The sequence below is a fragment of the Drosophila montana genome, unplaced genomic scaffold, assembly GCF_035044405.1.
Source record: "Drosophila montana isolate Dmon_TW-CO22-7 unplaced genomic scaffold, ASM3504440v1 contig_3325_1, whole genome shotgun sequence".
In the NCBI taxonomy this organism is placed as follows: domain Eukaryota; kingdom Metazoa; phylum Arthropoda; class Insecta; order Diptera; family Drosophilidae; genus Drosophila; species Drosophila montana.
In genome coordinates, this window is record NW_026998209.1 from 634,012 (window position 1) to 650,273 (window position 16,262).

Sequence of the window (16,262 nt, forward strand, 5' to 3'; positions counted from 1 at the left end):
CAACAGCTTTGAGCGTGTATAAGGCGAAATGTTTGACGCAAAATGTTGCATAAAGTACGGTCGCGGTCCGGATAGGACCCGACGCTCCAACTCTCAAAACCCCGGCGCGTATACGACTCCCGCTCCATCTCCGTGCACTCCAGGAACATAATATGCGCCTACGCAATTATTTTGCATGCTCCATTTTAACAATTTAAGAGAAAACACCAAGTACGTGTTGTTGATGGAGAAAGCACGACTATGGGATATCCTGTGCATAGATTTTACTATAATACGCGTTGGTTTTTCTTCTTAAACTGTTTATCTTAAGATTTCGTCAACATGCTTGCGCTTGACTTGAGGTTTTTTCTACAATTATATTCTGTTCTAAAAGCTGCATAGCAAATTTCTAAGCTCCTGCTCTTATATTATCTGTGAAGATGAAGTGCTGTCCTGGCCCGCTTGCAATCCCTTTACGCTTTACTACTATAGGGTATTGAAGAAAAAAAGTACATGAGGCAGAAATGTGAGCAAGTGAAATGCGAAAATGAACGAATGAATGAGTGACTGGGCTAGGAAGCGAGAACTTTTACTGCCTCTGCAGCCTGCCCCAAACCCCAGGCCCTTAAATGGTAGCGAGTATATGGGGGAGAATGTGGGGCATTAGAGAGTCGCTGAATGAAGCAGGATGTTGTATATATACATATAGGATGTAGTCTTATATGGGATGCAAAAGAGTATGAAGTGTGGAATGCGACTCCAGACCAGGCCCGAACAGAACAGAACAGAACAGAATAGTGCAGGACAGGAGAGGACAGGCCAGGCCAGGCCAGACCAGGCCGGGTGGTTGCCGGGCTGCAATTCGTTTTCATATGCACGCTTAAGTACGTCGCAAGTGTGGAAAAAATCAACAAGAAACAGTGCAAAAGAGAAGAGTCAAGAAAATATTAAGTTGACTGTGTACAGCACACACTCACACACAAACACACAGCCCTAAAAGTATGCAATGCTCTTTTTATTTACTTTTTATTTTATTTGTTGTGCATTTTTTATTACAGCCGCAGCAACTATTTTCTCATTAGCAGCAGCCCTAAGCTGCAGATAATATAATGCATATACAGCAAAGCCTTTGAACTTTCTTGAGTTCTCAGCTAATAAAAACCCGACAAGACCTGTTAGCACAAGTCCAGATGCCAAAGATGAATGTTGGGTAATCCAAAATCAAATGCACTTTAATCATATAAGCTTGACAGCAAATCGTTCCATTTCGATTCATTCTGTTTCGTTTCAAATCTAGACTTGCCGTTCCGTTCCGTTCCATTTCGTTCAGTTTTGTTGCGCATTACTCATACGTCATGTTGTCCATTGAATCATTTGCAGCATTTCCTGCCGCCAACTGGCTGGTTCACAAAATTGAATACATAATATTGCAACAATTGCGCAGTGAGTGCCGGCAGTTGAGTTCGATTCAATTTGGTGCGCTTCGATTCGATTCATTTCATTTGAATTTCATTAACATTTTCGTTTTCATTCGATCGGGAAGGGAAAATTGTTGCGCATTTCCTGTGACACATCAATTGGCGCGTTGCGTTTTATTGTTTTTGCCACAATTGCAGGGCACATTTATTGCCAGAGAAAGAGAGAGAGAGAGCGACAATAAAGTGAGTAAGAGCGAGGGAGAGCGGACGAGAGAGAGGGGAGAAAGAGAGCTGTAGATTTGCTTGCTGAAATAAAACCACACAGTATTTAATTACATATCAAAATGCGCCCAATGCATTGAATCAGTCAATAGAATCAACTCGAGACTCAAACACACGCACACTCTACCACACACACACATACATGGGCATACCTCACCTGCTGCTATCGCTGAATCCTAACGGTTTCATAGATAAAGCGCACACAGCGTCGGGCACAAAATGTTGTATTATGACTAAACATGCAAAACAACCTCATTACGAGCGAACACTCACACGCACAGCACACAGTAGGGCCTATCTCGCCAGGAGAACGCCATTGTTAATATCCACATACTCAACCACACACACACACACACACACACACACACACACACACACACACACATAAAGGTATCTCCTCGTGGGTGCCATAATTGCTTCCCTTGCATCGTTGTGCGGCATTTCGAATGTTTTGGCTGCTAACGAAATTATTGACATAGAGCGCGAACCTGTAAAAGTGAGCCCAAAGCTAGACCCTTCCACACACGCTACCAGAAACACAAACAACTAGTTCAAGCCCTTAAATCTGCCGTAGCCGAAACTTAAATACCCTAACATACATAAATAAATAAATAATTATAATAAAATGTTGTCAGGCATACAAAACAAGGGATATTACTTTGGAGTAGTTCGTTTTTTGATTTATAGCTGTCATCTCTAAAGACAATCGCAACTAAATAATATGTGAATTAAGAAAGATGTTATGCTTTCCATAAGGTCACACTTTTAAGATGTTTGTTCCCTTAACTAAAGCAAAAACATAATACAATTATAATCCTGCCAGCTCGAGGTCAGCAAGGTTTAAACAACAAGTGTGAGCAGGTTGTCTGTTTAGCTATATCCACAACCTTCCGGCTCTATCAACAGCAGACTATAGATATGCAAGGTCTAATTCCCAGTCTGAAGCTATAACCACCTGAGAACTATAAGCAACAAAAAAAAGACAAAGCTAGCTCAAGCAAAGACTACTCTTGTATGTTTACCACTGCGTCATCCACTGTGATCTAAATTGGAGTCTCAATTCTCTGCAATTGATTGCGCATACGTTTATAGCCTTGTTATAGAATAAGATAACTGCCTGGTTGTATAAAGGTATATAAGATACTTACCAAGCCAAGCTGACCATATTTTAAAAGCTAATAAGCTCAAACATAAGCCTATGACTAACTTAATCTAAAGATCAATAGTTACATGGGAACGTTTATATAAAAATCAATTGCAAATCAAACTTAACTTACGAACATATAGCTCAGCCAGTCGAGCTAAGGATATGTGAACTGCCTTGGTATATGTTGAACTCCATTAGAAAAAGTGACTCGCATCTTACCAAAGAGGGGCAAGAGCTTAGGGGAATGCATACCAGGTGATTATGTATCCGAATAGTCCGTTAAAAAAAAATATGGCAAACATAAAATTCTATCTCTTAAGACAATTGAAAATATGTGGAATGAATAATGAATGAATAAAGAGCCAATTTCCTGATCAAATCTCTTAAGTTTTGATTATGTTTTAATATTTGTTTTTTAATTCATTTCGTTCATTTTAGAAAGTCTACAAGTTTTGACTTAAATTCAGAAAGTTAATATTAATTTCTATTTCATATATGAAAAATCTAAATAAATATGGTTGGGATATCTGTAAAATCAGAAAAAAAAAAATGTCATAAAAAAGCTCAGATTTTGGGGATTTGTACGTGTAGCTGAGCACAATAAATGTCGCTTTATTGCCCAAATGGCATTTATATGATCAGATATGGCTAATGCTGTCAAAATATAAATATTTAAAAGCTTAAAAAGGTGACAAAAGAGTTTCATACAAACATTCGATGCGAGTGCTGACAGCTTATGTACTTAAATCAAATCTTTAACTTATAAGAAGCTTTCACTAATTAATCGAATCTTTAACTAACCTCATCAGCACAGCTTCGAAGTTACATTCGATAGCTGATACAGCTCTCTATCGTCATAAAAAATAAAAGCTCCCCCTGACTACCTGGCACATACCCTGACAAAAGTATAATATCCACGCTGCAAGGGTACTCGAACCAGGCTATCATCTATCTAATGAATGCAAATATACCCACAATAAGTGTTATTACGAACACACAAACACACTAAACACACACTCACATACATGTATATACACACCAACATACTTGTGGGCAAAGTGAAAGAGCAAAATTAATTTTCATGTTGCGCTACCTAAAAATAGCGCGGCTTCATTAACGTCAGCAAAATGGTTAAGGAATTGACTACGATCAGGTAAAAGGTTAGGATGGGGTGGAAGGAGGGGTGGGTGGGGGTGTACCCACTGGCGGAGGGTGTGGTTAGGGGTAACGTACAGCAAGCATCATCAGGTTGGGTATAAATTTTAGCATCATTGTTCAGTTGTGGGGCCATGAATATGTACTATGCGCTTATGCGTCGATGTTGTATCGAATTTCGTTAATTGATTACGCTCAAAGTTCAAGTCCCCATTAGACGCATGATAACGACAATGATAGGGCGGGAGTTTGTGACGGTTAGTAAATAATTCTACTTTAGTTTAGTCCCGTTAAAGGTCACACTGAGTAATTGAGCTGAATTGAGCTGAGACGAAAACATTTCACTAATTAAAGCAAGTCAATATTAATATTTATTCATGAGCCGCACCTTTATCTATTTCGTAGTCATTTCGTAATCGATTCATTGCCGGTTCATATTTTTAACCACTCCAGGAATGAAAGCTAGTCGATATGAATATATCTTAATCTCTTTAAAACTTTCATAATCATCTCATAACTGATTCATTACTGGCTAATCCTCTTATCATTACAGTAATTAAAGTTAGTCGATAAAAATATGATTACGTTCGTTATCATATTATATACGATTCATTAGCGGTTCATCTTCCTAACCATCCCAGTTATGAAAGCTAGTCGATAAGAATATATTTCAGAGTTTATACACGCTTCATAGACGCGGCCATATTGTTTCGTGAACATTTTATAATAAATTCATTACCGGTCCAACTGATCGACCATACCAGTAATAAAAAGTATGCGATGTTGATAAATTAGAGGTCGTAACTTCTTTCATAACCGATTCATTACCAGTTCACCTGCTTAACAAATACAATAATAAAAGTTAGTCAATGTTAATATATTACAGAGCACATAACCGCTTAAACAACACGGCTATATTGATACGTTTCCATTTTATAACCGATTGATTACACATCTTTTTACATCTGCTTGACCATTCCATTATTGAAAGCAAGTCGATATTAATAAATTGCATAGTTAATAAAGTTCATGGTATTACCGCTTAATAATCGCAATTTTTCCGTTTCTTTACTATTTTGCAACCGATTCACTACCGGTTCACCTTCTAAACAATTCCATTAATAGGATGTTATCGATAACAATATTTTACAGAGCGCATAACTAGTTTATTGCTGCATCAAAAAGGCGGTTTTATTGTTTCGTGACCATTTCATAACCGATTCATTACCGGTTTTCAAATTTTTAAGTATCATAGCTCATAGGCGTACCGCTGTTTAACTGTTGTGTAACTAGTTCCGGATTTCCGCATCATAGCTGAACCGTTTCTATACAAGTTCTTTGTTTCTGATTCATACCCATTTTTAAATCGGTTAATAGGTAATTCATAAACATGTCATAACCGTTTCAAATTCATTTTCATATTGACGCAGTCTTGCAGTCATTTCAAAAAAAGGTCGAAAGTACAAAAAGTGCTGCGGGAAAATTAACTGATGGACCAATTTAATTAAGTCTGAAGACTTTTTCGTTTCAAAACATGCTCAAGCAAAACACTCCGACATATAAAATGCTGAAAGAAGGAAAATGAAATGAACCAGTTCAAATCCGGCTCAATGCTTTCCCAGTTAAATAAATCATGCTATATATTGAATATACATACATATGTCTGTGTGTGTACATCTGTGTGTGTATGTGTATTGAAAAGACTCGCATCCCAATCCATTAAAAGCACATCCAGTGACCAATGCGTTGTCTCTGTGTCTCCAACGTCTCGGCCTGCTGAACTGCATGCGGATTAACCTGGGAGATGTCCGTGTACGAAATGCGGCTGCCTGTGTTGGGCACCTGTTTGAGGTATGTCGAGCATGGGCATGTTTATTACTCGTGTTTCGAGTGGTTGGGCGTCTGGCAGACAGACAGACAGACAGGCATTGCGGCCCGTCGAGGTGTGACAGGTGAAATGCGTCGGGTTGACAGGCAAATGGATGCAACAGATGCAGAGACATTTATGAAGCGTCCGATGTGGACGGACATTAAAATGAGCGATGAAGTTGCGAGCTGGGAAATTGCGAAGGCAGTAGAGCACAGAATTTGACTGAGGCAAAGATTGCTGAAGGATAAGAAGAAATCAAGTGTATTTCCGTTTAATTAAACTTCAATTGGCCTGTGAACCGGTTCGAAATGTTGGACTTGACATGGTTGGACTTGACATCTAGGTATGTAGATTGACGAAAGAAAGATCGAAGATATAATGCTTATTAAGAAATACAAAACTAATTTTGTATCAACTGTTAAACCGGTTCACAAGAGGTTTCGAGTTTTAGCTTAGCTATGCTGCACAGATTTTAGTAAAGCCAACTACTTCCAATATTCCCTATTGAATTGAACTTTAATTGGCTTGTGAACCGGTTTGAAATGTGGTTCAGAGTTATGGGTTTGGTCTGTGCTTGAGCTGATGATATTCGGTATGTAAATGAGCGAAGGAAACAGCGATAGAATAGTAAAAACAATATCTCTTCAAACAAACTTGGATGCAACCATTGAACCGGTTCAAAAGAGGTTCCGAGCTATAACTTAGCTATGATGCGATTACTTTGTTCATGCTGATGAACCGGTTCAGAAGTGGGCCAGAGTCATAACAAGCTGTGTGCTTAACGTGGAAAAAGCGAAGGATAAATACATTGAGAAATGTCGCTTCAAGCAAATTTAAACTAACCAGTGAACCGGTTCACAAGAAGTTCAGTGCTTTAACTTAGCGATGCTTTAAGGTATTTTATAGATTTGAATAAAAGCAAGAGTTTACGCATAACCCTTTTTTATATTCAAATCTTTAAAAGTCATCATGGAATGCCTCACGAACCGGTTGAAAAGCGGTTCAGAGTCATAACTCACCATGTACTTGAGCTGCGTCTCGGAAACTTGGTAGACAGTTGGAATATGGAATTAAGAAACATTCTAGATTCAGTATGACAAGTTGCATACGATTTTCAAGAGAAGCTGTCAAAGCTCGTTCCAGGCCGAACAGTAACAGTAACTGACAAGGAAACGGACCCGATCACAATGAACAGTTAGTTGCCCCACTTTCCGGATGCTGTAAAGCGAATGCGATTAGATAAACGAAAACGCTTACGAGCAGACCCCAAGTCGGGGCCAGTTAAGCTTGGTTAGCTCTGCAAGTAATGGGCCACTTGTGTTGCCCTTTGAGTGCATTCAAATGCGCACTCATCAAATCAAAAGCCAAAGTGTCAGCTCCCCAATTGCCACTAGCTGCGCTGGTCAACTCCTTGTCAAAGTGTGACGGGGTCTTCGGGTCTGTGAGCTGTGAGCAGTGGGCTGTGGGCTGTGGGCTGGCTGGACACTCATAAAAAGTCAGCTTGCTCTGCTGCTGTTGGAACGACTAATAACAGGCAAAGTTTAAGAGCTGAGCTTCCATTTAATGCAATTGCTATTAAGTTCACTTGACGCCACAAACAAAGAGTCCACCCTGGAGCCAGTTCCAGTTCCAGTTCAAAGCTCGAACGTTAGCTCTGTGTGGGAGTTGGGGATGTTGGGGGTGTGGCTGTGTGTGGGAAGTCAGTAGGTCGCCGGCTGCTATTTATTTTCATTTTCGTGCATTTATGGTTTTATCTCTTACGCTTCTACGCACTACTCCCCCGTCATCCTGTGTATGCCCTGTACTCCATGCAATTGGGTATGATGCAGCTCTGGACTTAGCTTCGATTGCATAAAGTATATGCACAGTTTTGATCTGCATTTCAAGCTTAGCAACAGTTGTGGTTGTATTTGTTTCTGAATGTCATATTTTTTCGACTATCTTATCGATAAATATTAATTTTCTTATTTCTTGAGTATGTTCAGATAATTATAAGCGATTAAGACATCAAATTTGGAATGCAGGTTCTCGTTTGGTATATGCTGAAGACGTTTTTTCATAATATCTCTTAATTTAACAAAATCGATAAATATCGATTTGCAGAAACACCAATATGTTAATATATAGTGTGTATGTGTGTGTGTGTGTGTCTGTGCTTTTGTGTGTATGCGTTTATGTGTGTGTATGTTTTAAAGCGGGGGAGCGAGTGTGTTTCAAAGCTGGGCACAGGGTATCCCCTAGTCGAGCACTCTCTAGCTGAGCACTCGCCCTCTGCCGCTCCCTGCGAATCTCTCTATCTGTGAGCTATACTCGACTCATGCTGACACTTTGTCGTTTTTATCGTTTCAGCGTTAATTCGGTTAAGCACTTAAAGCGCCGTCAGCAGGAGCCAAAGGGGGGGTCCAGGGGCATATGCCCATGTGGCCCAGAAGCGGCCAACGCGACGCAATGCGTTGACAACAACAACAACAACAACAGCAACAGCAAGAACAACGACAACAACAAGAATAAGAGAAGCCAAGTCAAGTAACAAACGAGAACAAATTGCTTGGCCAAGTTACGTGCATAGTTCAATTGAAGGTGAAAGCCACTCGCCGAAACAGTTCCGTCTACGGTGACAGAGAGGAGATACATATATACCCATATATATATACTTGGCACCCGGGCGGGGTCCACCTGCACCCGCATCAACATGTCCAGCAGTCATTCCGGCACAATTGGCCGTAAACGCGTTGGCAGCGGCAGCGCCGTTGGCAGCGAATTTTACTACGGCAGTGTAAGTGGCTCGAACGCCGGCAGCACAGCTGGCGGGGAGCAGCTGAGGCGGCAACGGTCAGCCGAATGGCATAGCCATCGGCATGGACACGGCTATGGCAGCAGCAGCGAGGATGAATATCAAAATACCGCCCAGGCAACGGCCTTTGATACGCAGCTGTTGGCCCAGTTGCTGCTGCAGAGTCAGCAATTGGCAAGTGAGTAAACCAGGCACTAAGATACAACATACACTAGCTACAGATACAGATACAGATACAGATACAGATACAAAGATGCATGCAGCTTTGGCCAAATAAGCTGTCCAGCCCTCGGGCCTCGGGCGATTTATAAGTCAGTCAAACAACTTAATATTCATTATTTTATTTAATTGAATTATTCAGTGGTCATCTGATCTAATCCGCAAATCCACCGACTCCCAAGCCCAGCCAGTGCATGACTCAAGGCCGAGCTGGCAGTTAACCTTTGTTGGCCGCCGACTCGTGTATACCCTGTAACCTGTAACCTGTGACCATGAAAAACTCTAATAGCTAAAAGCTTTTGAAGCCTGACGAAGACTGGCTGATGGGTATAATCGTGCGCAGAGACTAAACATCCGCCTTAACAGTCCAGTCTCAATACTTATATATTCCAGTCCATGTGAACCGAGAGCCAAAATGAGCTTGAGCCAAGAAATTTATCATTTATCAGTTACATGTTCTCTCAAATTTTGCATATTTGCTGTACGCATTACGCAAAAAGAAGAAAAAAATAAAAAAAATTAACTTTAAAAAAATATTTTGAAGAACATTTGTAAGTTTAATATAGCATTTAAATATTTTAAATATTAAATTTTGTGCTAGAAATGAAAAGTAGACTTAGTATTTCCTTTTTTTTTCACTGGATGTAACTGGATATATTAAACAGAAGAGTTTTTTTATGTTTCAGATCAAAGGATACATACAATTTTCTATGAAAACATAAATGTTCTATAAAACATTTCAATATTTTAAACAACAAATTTTACAGTCTGTATCAAGCATTACAAATTCTGTGCATTTTATGAAAGGGTATTTCAACTTTCTGATAACTTCCTAACTCAACTTAACCTTTAAAAAATTCACACTTTATATATATAGTTAAAATAATAGGCACGTCTATATATATATATATTCCTATTTTCCAAATTTCTCAACAAGTCTTTAGAAAAATAAATATATATCTGATATGCCTTATATATAAGTTTATTATAGAGACTTTCACTAGTTTTAGAGGGTATTGCCCAGTCGTGCTCACGCGTTTCTGGTTTTGCCTTTGGTTTTTTTCCTTTCTGTTCTTTTTGTTTTGTTTTCGATTGCGCTTTGGCTCTGATTGGATTCGTTGCGAGTCAACGTGACGCGTCGCGCGGGATTTGAATTGCATTGATGGGTTTTTGGGTATTCGGTTTCTGGGCTTTTGTGGCCGCTTGGGCTCAGTTCATTGGAACACAAAACCGCTTCACTGTTTTTTCGCTGTCAGGTGACTTAAACAAGTCTCCGCACAATACCCTATAAAGAAAAGTTACCAATAAAATTGAAACGTAACAGAGGAAGCCATCTTTGAACTATACTCAAACAGCTCAGCTTGGAGTTCAAGAAGCTAGAAGCTATATTCTGAGCCGAGGCACATTTTACCCTTTGCTAGATTGAACGTTCTAATATTGATAGAGGCTAACAATACTTTTGGGATATTTTTGTCGAGTACAGCGTTCGCTCGCTTATAAGAAAGCTTCAGTTCCAGAGTTGATTTCTAGTTTGGTTAGGATTTAACTTAATGGAGGATCCTTTTTTCCACGCAGAAAAACACTAGAATAATAAAAGAAATAGATAAAATTTATATAAAATATAAAACATTTATACCAAAGACCAAAAACATAATGCTAAAATGTAAGGATCTTCGCGGCACGCCGAATATTTAATACCCTTATATACATTTGCCTGACGGCTTGCAGATATGTGAGAATAGTGAAGCTCGTAAATGCTGAGTATGATTTAAAAATATCTTGGAAAACAGAATATTTTTTCATACAAGAAACTCTTCGATGTATCGTTCCTTTGGCAGCTATATAATATATAGTTGTGCGATCTTGATAAGATTTTGTATATGCATGAGGAGCATAGTGAAACCTATAACTGCCGAGTTTGGTCCAGATATTTTGATAAACAAAAGACATAGGTACTGCCTGCAAGAGAAGGACGGATCTGTGCAAAGTTTTAAGACGAAAGCTTTCAAATTGAGAGACCATATCACAAAGAAAGACAGACGAACAGACGAATCGGAGGACGTGATCTAGAATATATACACTTTATGGGGTCAGAGTTGTCTCCATCTATGACAAACTTTTAATACTCTCTACAAATGTTGTGCATAAATTAAAATATACCTCAAATTCGGAACATTCTTCATGCCGATTACATGTGGCTTTTGAATAGTGTAGAAAATATATGGTATATATAATTTAACTCGAGTCAGTCTTAGAAAAGTCAAATTACTGTAGACAATTAATTTGCGGAAGTTTTAATATCCGAGCGGCCACTTTATAGCCAACTCACTTTGGTTTAACTATAAAATATTTGCTTCATTTATTTGGGTTTCTCATGCCGAGATTTATTTGTATAGTTAATTTTCATAAATTGCAACTCTTTGCGAGCGTGAAAATTGCGAATTGAGCGTAACATTCAATAAGAGCGCGTTTAATTCGCATATCAAGTGCGCAATTTGAAGGCAACGGACGTTGGGGCTTATAAAGATTGACTAACTGAAACTGAAGCTTCAATTCAATTACGAACGCAGCTGAATAAGTGGCGAAATGGCAGCACGAATCGCAGGGGTTGCGCTCGAGGGGCATTTGCGGAGGGACTCTCGGGCAGCGCCTAATCGAAGCATAAAACGCAAATCGCCGTCTGCCCCGCGATTTTTATGTTCGCATTGCATATTGCGTTTTGTTGTTCCCGAGTGTGTGTGTGTGTGTGTGTGTGTGTGTATTGCTTTTTATTGTCTGTTAATATTTAATGCAATTTACGATTCATTTTTAACAACCTCATAACACTGGGTGCCGTTTGCCCAGCCGACTGGGGACCGATTGTTGCTCTTTGCTCACAGAATCGTGAGAGGAGGCGGGGCGGGCCGTGGCGTGGAAATATCTAAATCTGTAAGACGCCGACGACCTGTGAGAGCTTATTGGAGCACCCGCTAACAAGTACACATTTGCAGATTATGTCGAAGGTTTTTAATAGATTCTTCATTGAGTCGTTAAATGTTTGAAAATGTACAAGGAATATTTAATATTCTACTTGAATAGAGTCTTAAACTATGTTAAATCAGGACGAAACGTAAATAAATTCCATCTGTTCTCAGATTTACTCTCTTTCTGCTCGTATAGACAACAGTTCCTTGGCATAGCTATGCACAGTTGAGCAACATTGATTGCACTCTGTTCCCACATAGCTGTCTGCTATCGGTTGATCAAACAAATCTTGTACCACATACTGCATACTGTTCCCATAGAGGTTATAAAGTTTTCCCAAAGCCACACAAGAGAGTAAAGTAGAGAATAAGTTGAGTTTTTTTTCAAACATAATAACTATGGAAAATCTGGGCGAAACGTAAATAAATTCCATTTGTTATAGGTTCTACTCTCTACACGTATAGACAACTGTTCCCAGGTATAACTGTGCACAGTTATTATATATTATTATACACATGTAAAATAAAAGCGAATCGTTAATACATTTTATTTATTCTCAGCCTTACTCTCTTTATGAACGTATATACATCTGTTCCCAGCCATAACTATGCACAGTTGACCAATTGAATATTGATTACACTCTGTTCAAATCCTGAACCACATAATGTTCTAGCCGACATTTCGGTTTTCATACTGCATACTGTTTCCATAGAGTTTTTAAAATTAAGTGGAGAATAACTTGAGATTTTTCTATAGAAGCCCAAGCGCAAATAGTCTATGTTATGTTCGCCGGAAATAAGAACGATCTGAACATAGAATCAATGTTTTTGTCATTTTTTTGGAATAGTTTTTTAATTATTGCATTATTTTTAGAATGCCCTACTCGTTTTACCGAGTACAGGGTATAAAAATAGCATATCATATTCTTTGGAAAGCTTGATTAGGCAATCAAAAACTGTTCCCAGCCAAATTCAGCACACGCATTAAAACTTGCGCAAACGAAAGTCGTTCCCATTCGTTAAAGTTAAGATCAGTTGCTGCAGAAAAGTGTTTTACACTGAACTCTTAAACGCTTAACCAACACTGAAAACCAACCTGAAATGCATAAACTTTACTAACTCGCTTTCTCTCTCTCTCTCTCTCTCGCGGAGAGTAAAGTTGAGATCAGTTGCTATAGAAAAGTGTTTTACACTGAACTCTTAAACGCTTAACCAACACTAAAAACCAACCTGAAATGCATAGGCTGTACTAACTCGCATTCTCTCTCTCTCTCTCTCGCGTAAAGTAAAGTTGACATCAGTTGTTGTAGAAAATTGTTCCACACTGAACTCTTAAACACTTAACCAACACTGAAAACTAACCTGAAATAAAGAGGCAGTACTAACTTCGCTCTCTTTCTCTCTCTCTCTCTCTCTCTCCAGGCATGGAACACTACAATTCGGATTGTGAGCCGGAATATCTGCGTAAGCGTGACCGGCGCAGCGAAGATGCCACCCAAGCGGAAGTGACCTATGCACAGCCGCATCAGCGACCCGCTGCCTCGGCAGCGCCGGCTGCGCAGTCGCCGCTGAAACTGGCTACCGTTTCGGCGAGCACCGGCGCCGGCAAATACCCGTCGAATGCCAATCTGGGACTCTTCCCCAACAGCAGCAGCAGCAGCAGCACGCTGACTGCAGCGGCAAATGCCGCGCCGCGCAGTACAAATCCCTTTCTAAACGCCAAGTACACGGCCGAGGAGGCGCCACTGGATGCGATGGTGGGGGGAGTAGCCGCAGCAGCAGCAGCAGCGGCGGCCGCCTATTTGCTGCCCGCCTCGGCCTCCTCCTCGACGGCGGCGTCGAGCAGTCGCAGCCATCGGAGCGGCGCCGCACGCAACACGCTGAACCGCTTGAGCGGCATGACCAGCTCCAGCAGCGGCACCTCCGCCCTGTCCGTTAATCGCAGCGATTCCCTGCGCGACCGAGCTCAGACGCCGCTGCAGCAGCAGCAACAGCAGCAGCAGCAACAGCAGCAGCAGCAGCAACAGCAGCAGCAGCTTGCGGCAGCAAAGACGGCGCTGCAGCTGCCGGAGCTGAACGGCGCCGGCAGCGATCTGGATGAGTTTGCGGGCAGCAGTTGCGAGTCGGAGCCACCGCCAGAGCCGGCGCCGCCAGAGATACCGCCGCGCACCCAATCGCTGCTCATGTCCTTGCGCAAGCATTCCGATTACAAGCTCAAGTACGAGGAGAAGGGGGACCAAAAACACGAGGAATTTATACCGACCAGCCAGCTGCAGAAGGGTAAGTACCAAAAGCTCCAGGGCACAAATTGTGCCCAAATTTCCCTGCGCCAGGAAATTTTTTGCCATGGGCTTTTGTGCTTGGCTGCGATGTTTTTGGGACTGAGTTTAGCGTAGCTGTTACGCTTTAACAGTAATGTTAGTCAACTGTTACGCTTTAACAGCAATGTTAGTCAACTGCTGCGCTTTAACAGTTATGTTATTTAACTGACAACTGAGCTTAAAAAGCTGCAAAAGCTTTTGGCATACATTTTGAATTTCTTGTTGAACTCAATTGAAAGACGCATTGAATGCAGTTGAAATAGTTTCTCTTTTAATCAAAGCTTTATTTATCATTATATTTTTCTACTCTTCAGATTATATTATCAGCGATAATCTTCGTTCTGTGGAGCAACAATTGAAGCCCATTTCGCCCGGCGATTCACAGGGGTGAGTTTTTACTTCCATTTATAATTCAATCAAGTTACTCGGCACTTAAGTCTAGTATTTAAGCATTTAGAATAGGTATTTAAAATGCATTTAAAATATGATTTAATTTGTTTACATCATATTAAATATATTTTTCAAATTACAAAATAGAGTTCTTAATAAACCAGCTCAAGAACCAAAAAAAATATAAAAATTATGTGATTGAAATATAAACTTCCAAAAATATGTTTGAAAATTTCTCCCTTGAGTTGATTTGAAAAGAAATGTTCTTAAACTTTGCGAATACTGGTTTAAAATGTGTGCAATTTGGAACAGTTCAGTAAGGAACAGTTCAGTAAGGAACAGTTCAGTAAGGTACACTTCAGTAAGGAACAATGTCAAATTTGGAACAGTTCAAGAACTAGTTCGATAATGTCTCGAAAGTAGCTTGAACCCAAAAAATAGGTCTGAGAAAAAGGCTTAAAAGTAATTTAAAAAAAAATAAATAAATGAAGGGTCAGCTGCAATTCCAAGTTTGATTTTTCCTCCACTTAAAGTTTGAAGCCTTTGGTAAAGTTTTTTATAAATAAATAATTTTCAAAAAATATGCTTTGAATTAATAGTATATTAAACAATTTAAAAATCAGTTCAAATATAAAACTACTTAAAGTCTTGTTTAAAGGTCAATTGTCAAATGCTTTAAAAAAAAAGAGTTTAAGTTGGTCTTAAGCGCTCCTCAAAGGTTCTTTGAAAACCTATTCAAAAGTGTTTCAAAAAGTGATGAAAAAAAAGAAGAAATTTGAAGTTTATTTACGATGAAATCTTCAGCTGGAATTATTATCTGAGAAGCTTTTGTGGTTCTGGGTGCACGGCTGGTTGATAAACGCTTACAAAACCGCTGCCAAAGTCGTTGTCAACGGCCAAAATCTGTGCAGTTGCGATATCTGTGGATGGATTTGGACTGAAAAGCGCCGACATAATACCCTCAGCTGACCACAAAACTTGTGTGGGGGAAAAGGAGACAACAAAAACAGGAAGGATACCCTTTTTGGAGCTTTACAGATTCGGGGTACATCATGAAGCTCCTAGTTGTTCGGTTTGGGATTGCGAATTTCCTGAAGAACCAAATGGTTATTCCCATAGAATTTCAATTTGAAAATATAGATATAGTTTCATAATATATTGCAATATGCTATTATTTTGTCTATACAACAGCTGAGTGTGATCAAAACTTCTTCCTACAATTTGTTGCCACGAAATAGATGATATGTTGGTATCTGGATGATGTTTGAATAGGTAGTTGATATAATAATTTAATATATTTTATATATAATTAAATTCCAAGCTACGCAGCTCGCGATCAAGGTATAAACAAACAAGACTGAGCAGGTTGATTGCCTAGCTATTTCACAAACCTTTCGGTTCTAACATCAGGAGACTGTGCTACCGACTCCATATTTGCAAGGCCTTGTCATCAGTTCCAAGCCATAACCACTTGGGAATTATTATAAAATATACAAAACTCCTTTTTATATGGCAAACAGTTAGCCGATATAGATGAAATTTTGCGACGTTTGTTTAAATATATTGAACAAAAAAAGAATGTTTCAAGAAAAATGCACTTATCGCACGATCGTAGCTTATGGCAGCTATATCATATAGAACTTCGATCGAGCGGCTGTTGACTTGCGTGTAAGATATGAACTTCTGGCCAGATAAGACTTGCCGGAGGGACGTGGCTTCAACGC

General features: G+C 39.7%; 1 protein-coding gene across 1 annotated transcript in view; it reads left to right on the forward strand.

The window, feature by feature from the left end:
* The window catches only part of Ten-a (tenascin accessory), a 301,282-nt gene that overhangs the window by 94,053 nt on the left and 190,967 nt on the right, over positions 1-16,262 (forward strand). Inside the window, exons 2-4 of the mRNA XM_064691025.1 lie at positions 8,201-8,823; positions 13,250-14,107; positions 14,463-14,535. Coding sequence (XP_064547095.1) covers positions 8,544-8,823; positions 13,250-14,107; positions 14,463-14,535 — 1,211 coding nt within the window. The 5' untranslated portion in view covers positions 8,201-8,543. The remainder of the gene's footprint in view (positions 1-8,200; positions 8,824-13,249; positions 14,108-14,462; positions 14,536-16,262) is intronic.